At 35.1% G+C, this 8,392-nt stretch overlaps 1 protein-coding gene across 1 annotated transcript in view; it reads right to left on the bottom strand.

Moving 5' to 3' along the window:
- Positions 1-5,423: 5,423 nt before the first annotated feature.
- The window catches only part of CNOT11 (CCR4-NOT transcription complex subunit 11), a 31,180-nt gene continuing 28,211 nt past the window's right edge, over positions 5,424-8,392 (bottom strand). The window contains exons 7-8 of the mRNA XM_027874178.1: positions 7,274-7,370; positions 5,424-7,190 (exon numbers count right to left, since the gene is read on the bottom strand). Coding sequence (XP_027729979.1) covers positions 6,993-7,190; positions 7,274-7,370 — 295 coding nt within the window. The 3' untranslated portion in view covers positions 5,424-6,992. The remainder of the gene's footprint in view (positions 7,191-7,273; positions 7,371-8,392) is intronic.

The following is an 8,392-nucleotide window of genomic DNA, read 5'->3' as shown; positions in this document are numbered from 1 at the left end:
ATGAAGAAATTAAAGCCATCTATAATCATATGAAAAAAATGCTCTAAATCACTGTTGATTAAAGAAATGCAAATCAAAATGACTCGAGGTACCACATTATGCCTATCAGATTGGCTAACATGACAAAACAGGAAAATGATAAATGGAAATGATGTGGGAAAATTGGAATACTGATGCATTGTTGGTGGAGTTGTGAACTGATCCAGCCATTCTGGAGAGCCATTTGGAACTGTGCCCAAAGGGCTATAAAAATGTGCATACCCTTTGACCCAGCAATACCACTTTTAATTCTGTATCCCAGAGAGATCATAAAAAAGGGAAAAGGACTCACGTGTGCAAAAATATTTATATCATCTCTTTTTGTGGTGGCAAAGAATTGGAAATTGAAGGGTTGCACATCAATTGGGGAATGGCTGAACAAGTTGTGGTATTTGGAATACTATTGTTCCATAAGAAATGATGAGCAGGCAGACTTCAGAAAAACCTGGAAAGACTTATATGGAATGATGTTGAGTGAATTGAGCAGAACCAGGAGAACGTTGTAAACAGTAACAGCCACGTTGTGTGATGACTAACTTTGATAGACTTAGCTTTTTTCAGCAATGCAAGGATCTAAGACAATTCCAAAAGACTCATGATAGAAAATGCTATACACATCCAGAAAAAACCATGGAGTGTGAATGCAGATGGAAGCGTACTATTTGCTCTCCTTTTCTTCTGTTGTTTTGTTTTATTTCTTTCTCGTGGTTTTTCCCATTAGTTCTAATTCTTCTATACATCATGACTAATGTGAAAATATGCTTAATATGAATATATAAGTAGAGCCTATATCAGATTACATGCCGTCCTGGGGAGGGGGAGAAAATTTAAAACTCAATCTTATGGAAGTGACTGTTGAAAACTAAAGAATAAATTATTTTTAAAAAATAAAAAAAAATCATGTGAAAACTAAAAATTGCCAATAAATTTCTTTTGAAAGTTTACTGCATTCATATTTTGGATGGGGATTAAAATAGGAATTAAAGATAAAATTTTAGGCTTACCTAAGAAATCAAGCATCTGAAAGTTACTTTTAAAAGAATTGATAAAGGGATGAGGAAACTGTTGTTCAAGTTATTCCCATCAGATTTTTTTGCCCTATTCATGAATTTTAGAATTCATCTCAATTATGTGTGATAAATAAAAATGCCATGTAACAAGTTGTTTCATATACATTTCTCATTGAATAGTGGATACATATACATATAATTTAACAAAGTAATAAAGTAGAAAAATCTCAGTGCCATTATTTTAAAAACACATTAGAAATATTTTGTTTATAAAGTAGAACTCGTGGGGTAACCTTTAACAATAGCTCAGTGGTAGGCAGTTTTGGAGTGTTTATAGCCTATTGGAGGTATATTTTATAAAAGCAACTTCTGGCAAGTCAAGCTAATTCAATAAACATTTGATAAATGTCTCTTAAGAATGAGAAAATTAAGTGAAGTTGGATACAATATTATATAATGAGTTATTTATTGAAGAATTAGATATGGTATAGACATACAGGATGGGTCCTTAGACATCTAGAGCATACTCTTTTGACTGATACTGGTGATGTCATTTCCTAGTTCATGGTAAGAAATTAAGCTTCCCCTTATTTTGCTTATATATTTAAGTGTGTATGTTTAATTATTTAAGAAGTTCAATTAAATTGGTGAAATTCACTAAATAGTTACTTTGTATGCTCTTGGAAGGAAATATCTTTCTATACCTTTACATTTGGTTGTTGTTCTTTTGACTTTTTTATCTTTGTTGTTCCAGCATAAGGTATCTGTATGTTTTAATCTTAGTTTAGCCTTCTTATTGGCTCTTAATGTACTGTATTTATTTGGAGTGTTAAAGAATTAAGATCTTAAGAAATATGTGTAATTAATGACTAACTTTGATAGACTTAGCTTTTTTCAGCAATGCAAGTATCTAAGACGTCTCCAAAAGTCTCATGATGGAAAATGCTATCCACATCCAGAGAAAGAACTGTGGAGTTAGAATGCAGATCGAAGTATCCCATTTGCTCTTTTTTTTTTCCCTTCTGTTTTGTTTCCTCTTTTTTGTGGTTCTTTCTCTTGGTTCTGATTCTTCCTTACAACATGACTAATGTGAAAAGTGTTTAATAGGAATGTATATGTAGAGTGTATATCAGATTACACATTGTCTTGGGGAGGGAGGGGGAGAAAAATTTAAAACTCAAAAGCATATGGAAGTGATTGTTGATAAAGTAAAATAAATTAATAAAAAAATATGCATAATCCTTGGTACTAGAGCCTGCTGAAATGCTGTTCTTGAGGTCTCAATTAAAAGTGCTGCCAAGAGAATAGAAAAACAATTTTTTCAATCATCTGGTAGAAGGGAAAATAGAGAACTTAGCTCATAAATAAAAAAATGCTCTACTAGTAATTTTTTCCCATATTCTTGGACTTCTCTCAGAAATAAAACAAACTTGCTAGAGCCAAACACTTCAACATTTTGGTGTCATTTTCACCCCTAGGCTCCATACAATACTACTTAAAGCCCCACTAAGGAAACAGACTTGGGAATTTTTAGTGTTAAACCCTTCCCTTCTCCCCAAACAATCCTACATTATATGATAACAACAGAGGTCTCTTTTTCCCTATTGTAGGTTTATTTATCCTTCCTCTTTTCCCAGCTCCTAAGGTCATGAGATTCTCTTCTTCCTAAGAGGCTGAGCTCATACTGGTCCATTACACATTAATTAGATAAGATTAGATATCCTGAGGGCCCTCTCAGTTTTGCATTTTTGTGTTGATCTGATGACTTCTAGGCTTGTTTCCTCATTTCAAAATGATGGAGTTGGACTAGGTTATCACTAAGGCCTCTTCCAGGTCTTAATTTAAGGTCCCATTTTGTTTTTTTCTTTCCTTTCCTTTCAGATCCATGTTTTTTTGTACTACCACTGCTATCATCATAGGTTAGGGCTCTTCTCTATAGGTATCACAGTAATAGTTTAACTGATCTTTCTGCCTCAAGTATCTCCTACACTTAATCCTTCACCCAGCTGCCAAAACAGTTTTTCTAATGCACATCCCAGCCAGGTCACTGCCCAATCAGAAATTAACAGTGCCTTCCTGTTGACAAGATAAAATAAAAACTGCTTAGCTTGGCAATTAAAGCCCTCTTCACAAGGGGTTAGTTCATAGTATTCCCCTCCTTGCCGATACACTTCATACATTTAAGTGAATGTTCTGTTGTCTTGTCCTGTCCCCTTTATTTCTGCATTTAAATAAGCTGCCTTCCTTTCTGCCTATTGCAATTACTACTTTAGTTGTTTAGTTGTATTAACAATTGTCACTGCAATAATTTACCTCTATGAACCCTTTGTTCTCTCCTAGCTAAAAGTTAATCACTCCTTAAATTTTCCTAGATCACGTTATCTGATCTCTCCACTGAACACTGAACTTAGTCAGAAAGACCTGAGTTCAAGGCCTCCCTTGCTTACTGTATGACCCTGGGATTAACTTGAAGATCCAATTTCTAAACTTCCTCATGTATAAAATGAGAATAGTTCCTAATTGTATGTTGTGGAGGATCAAATGAGATAATGTAAATTATAGTATTCCATGTCTCCTCTCTTTTCCCTTGCCCCTCATTAGATTTAAAATTCCTTAAGAGCAGAGACTGTTTATTCTTGTTTCTTCATTGACTGGCCCAAATATTTTGCACATATTAAAGTGCCTTACTGCTGAGTACAGAATTGCCAAAATCACAAATTAAGGCTAGAATTTGGCTTATCAAAATTGACTTTCATCTTTTTTTAAGGGTTATCTCCAGTGTTAAACAATGTTCTTTCTGAATACCCTTTCTGAATACCCTAGCTATATTCCTGTAACTTTTAGATTTAAAAAAACTTGTCGGTATGATAGAACATAAAGTTGGAAAGGATTTTAGAGAACAGAGAGGTGTAAGTGACCAGGTCACATTACTAATTGGCAAAGCCCAGATTCATATCCAGGTTCTGACTCCCAGTCCAGCACTCAGAATCTCAGATCATCAGGTCCAGTAAATCATATAGCAAATGAGATCATGTGTATAGCCTTAAAGAATTCTAGTGAAAGATGACCCTGCTACTTCACAGTCAGTACTATTCTGAATAATCCCCACTGACGTTTTATACAAAAGCTTTGTGCTATATTGTGTTAGAGATGTTAGTAATGTAACTAAAATATTAATAAGACAATTAAGGAATTGAGAACACTTAATTTGAGACTTAAAAAATAAACCGGGTTTTGAGTTCTAGCTATGCCACTTTTTAAGTTACTACCATAAGTAAATCACTGATATGAAAAATTGCTCCATATTACTAAAGGAGAACTAGAAATCTAACCAACTTGAGGTTTCAACTGGTACCCAAATTGTCAAAGACACAAATAATATTGAAAGTGCTGCAAGAAGACAGGCAAACGGATACACTTTAGTTGAAGCTGCAAATTGGTCTATCCTTTATAGAAAGCAGTTTAAAAATGTGCTTTAAAACTTAATAAAGTGTTTATCCATTTTGATTCAGCAGTTTCACTGCTAGGCATGTCAGAGACAAAAAGGGCTCAAAGTAATTGGCCATCAGTTGTGGAATGGCTAAACAAATTGTGGGATATGTGTGTGTATTAATGAAATGGTACTGCTGTTTCATAAGAAATGGTACAAAGATTTGAAGCATAAGATCAAGTGATGAGTGAAGTTAAACCAAGAAAAACCATGTAAATAGAACAAAAAAACACAACACTGTCTAATTACCAAGGGTGCAATTGGAGAGTTGAGAGAATGTACTGGGGGAAGAGAAACAATGGATATAGAATATGCATGTGCTCATCAGTGTATCTGGAATATGATGGTTTGCTGGGCAAAGGAGGAGGAATATGGTTAGGTGATAGAAAACAAAAGGCATAATGAAACTAAAGTAAAGTAGAATAAAAATTTTTTAAAAAATGTTTGGTCCTGAGAGATCAAATCTCAATAAAAATGAGGTTCTACATTGTTTCTTACATTGGCTGGGGTGGGCAGGACGTTGGTTATAGTAACAAATAACCTTAATAAAACCAATCAAGCAAAATTATTCAACAGCTATGGTAAAGAGTAGACCTGCCTCCCCAAATTAGGTTGGTTTCAGGCTCCTACCTGTAGATGAAGTTGCCAGTATACTTCAGATAGGATTCTTTTTAGGACAATTATTATTCCTTAAGAGTAAACCAGAACTGATTTTCTTTGAACTTTAATTTTTTTTTTCGTTTAACCAATACAAGGCATCCCTATCTCACTATGAATTACTATTTTGTGGATATTTTTCAACAGCAACAATATACAACTGTAAGCTTATTGTGAACACTAAAAATTTGTCTTGAAAAAGTTGAATAAATGGTCACACAAGTCTCTTCTCTTAGTGATAATTTTATTAATACAGTTTGAGTTCTTCTCTGTCCAGGAGAGAAGAGGGGCTAAAATTGGCTATGGGGTTTCTGAGTTGAAAGGATAGCAATTCTATTTGAAAATATTAAGGAATATAGTAACAACTTTTCTTCCACACCAAATTTTAATTTCCTTAATTTCTTAAAATGTTCTCAAAAAAAAAAAAAAGGCAGACTAAAATAACAGAAAGGTATGGAAGTAATTATCAGCCACTGTAACACAAAGCCATTGTACCACAAGTCTATATACTTAGAAGTTGTTAGTCTTCAGGTTAAACCACTTGTTTAAAAAGGTACTTAAAACCTTTTAGTTCTTCCTCTGAGCAAAAATACTGTAAGAACTCATAAATCTCTTACCTCCCCTAGGCTATTTATTCAACAAATCCATACAGAATACCTCCCTGCCCCCAACAATTAGATTATAGGAATGGAACAACATAGCTGCCTTAGGTTTGCTTTTTATTTCCTTCTGATAAAGGAAAGGCAAGCAAGGTAGGATTTCCTAATAAAAGCACTACACATTTTGCTGAAAAGGGATATACAAATCAAATTATATGTGTAAAAATGATTTTTTGAGGTAAGGCACTGTTGCCCAAAAGGTAAGATAGATTAGGGCTTAAATACCAGCTTGCAGTTGCATTATGCTTCCATTCTTCTCAAAGAGGATGTAACTTGCTTTTCTCGAAAATTCTTAGTAAAAAGATGACACTTAATACAAGCTCTAATAACCCTGGTAGAATGATGATACCAACCACATTTAGGAACTCTTACTTTTCCTTAGATGGTGTTCATCCTTTTGATGTCACCTCTTTCAAACCAAGTAACGGAAGTAGCCTTTTAGAGATAAAACGTGAGCAAAAAAAACAGAGCCAGGTAAAACAGTCTAGAAAATAGGAACATTTTTTTGAGAGTACCCAATGTTAGAAAGTCAGAATGGATAGTCACAAAAGCAGGTTAAAAAGTCCCAGCAGCTTAAAGGGTAAAAGATAAAAAGTTTTTCTTCAGCAAGTTCATAGTGTGCTTAATGAAAACTTTTAAGGAAAGTTGTAATTTTCCTTCAATTTGTTATTCTGAGAATGAATAAATCACAAATCAAAGCTGCTACATTTGTAGGATATAGGATCTAAAGCAAGATATCAATTCAGTTCATAAATTCTGTAATCTTTATTCTGCAGTCTTTATTCCCATTTAAATAATTCCTTAAAAGTTTGCCTGAGTTTTGGGAAGCTTGAGTCATGATTTATCACAAGTAGTCAGCTGTTCTTATAAACCAAAACAAGAAGCTTGCTCTCTAGTGCCTACTTGTGTTCACAGTTCAGGATAGTTCTTTCCATGGATCCCTGTCACCAAGGCAGCCAAAGACAAAACCTTCTATTTCATCCAGAAGACTGATTTAAAGGAAAATCAGCAGCAAAAAAAGCAAAAGCAAAGTTTTGCTTCAAATGGGCAAAATGTCCAAGCCATCCATCCATTCAGGGTTCTAACAGTTTTAAAAATTAAAACAGATTACAAGTGATATGCTGAACTGATGAGGCCTTATTTTGAAGTCTTAGTCTCAGAAGGATTTTCCCCTGTATCCAGTGTCTTTAATAATCGGAAAAGGCCTGCTGCTTCTCGTATTCGACTGAATTCAATACAGAAGGCTTGCACTTCTATGAATAAATCCTGTACATTAATTATTTTGTTGCGGATCAAAGACTGGAGAAATACACATACGAGCCGCACCAAACGATTCTGAAACAGAAACAGAAAGCTTAAGCTTTTTTAAAGCCCACCCTATTTGCCAAGGAAAGTTTTTGTAAATTTTTATTATTCACCTGCATATACTTGTCCTTGATCTGCTCACAGGTAGAGATACAATTTGATATATAAAGGTGAATAAACTCAGGAGGTAGATCAACAGCTGTCGTAAGTCTGTTGAAAAAAATGTATATAAAAGCAACGTTAAAGACAATCATAAATTAAGGTTTTTTTCTCTTTGGGTCATTCTATGAAAAGGATTTCCAGCATTATTTTAATTACACCTATGGGAATTTTCTCAAGATGTGACATTAAACCCTAAAATGTCAATTTCATGTGTTTTGTTCATCTAACAAATATTTATTGACCATATACCTTGAGCAAGGCTGTAAAGGGAAATAATACATAAAATAAATACTGTTACTATCCTCCTAAAGCACATTAGGTAAAAGGTTTTGTAAGGATTATAAAGGAAACTTTGAGCGGGGAGGGAATAAAGATGGGAATCATAGAAGGCAGCATGGAAAAAGTTATGTTTGACCTGGGTCATGAGGATTTCAACAGAAATGGGTGAGGAAGGCAAACTCCAGGCTGAGCAATGGCAAAGGGCAGAAAGTGTCATGTGTGGAACTGTGAATGTAGTTATTGGCATTATGACTCGTTAATCTATAACCAAGAATCCTGGCTACTTCCTGGCTACTTCCTGGCTACTCCTTGCAGCCTTTTCTATCCAACAAATATTGATTAAGCACTTAATAGAGACAGAGGAGAGGCCCTGCTTCTAGAACTCCATGGTGCGGACTTCTCAGCACTCTATCTCCCATCTCTATGCCTTTGCACTGTGGCCATTCTTCTATTGCTTCAATCAAGAGACAGCTCAAGCAGAACCTTCTAACATGAAGTTTTTCTGATCCCTCCAATTGCTTAATGCTTTCTCCTAAAATGCCTTCTGGCACTTTCCTTGCTCTCCATCATTATCATCACCCTCCTGGTACCACTACATAGAGAAAGAGGAGAGGGGGCAAGGGAGAGACAGTACAAAGTTGTTTTCATGTTGTCTTCCCCCATTAGAGCTCTCTAAAGAGTAGGGACTGAGGGGCAGCTAGGTGGTGCAGTGGATAGAGCACTGGCCCTGGAGTCAGGGGGACCTGCGTTCAAATCCGGCCTCACACACTTGACACTTAACTAGCTGTGTG

Source organism: Vombatus ursinus, unplaced genomic scaffold (assembly GCF_900497805.2).
Source record: "Vombatus ursinus unplaced genomic scaffold, bare-nosed wombat genome assembly UNPS02014805.1, whole genome shotgun sequence".
Classification (NCBI taxonomy): domain Eukaryota; kingdom Metazoa; phylum Chordata; class Mammalia; order Diprotodontia; family Vombatidae; genus Vombatus; species Vombatus ursinus.
This window is presented reverse-complemented; position numbering and strand designations above follow the sequence as displayed.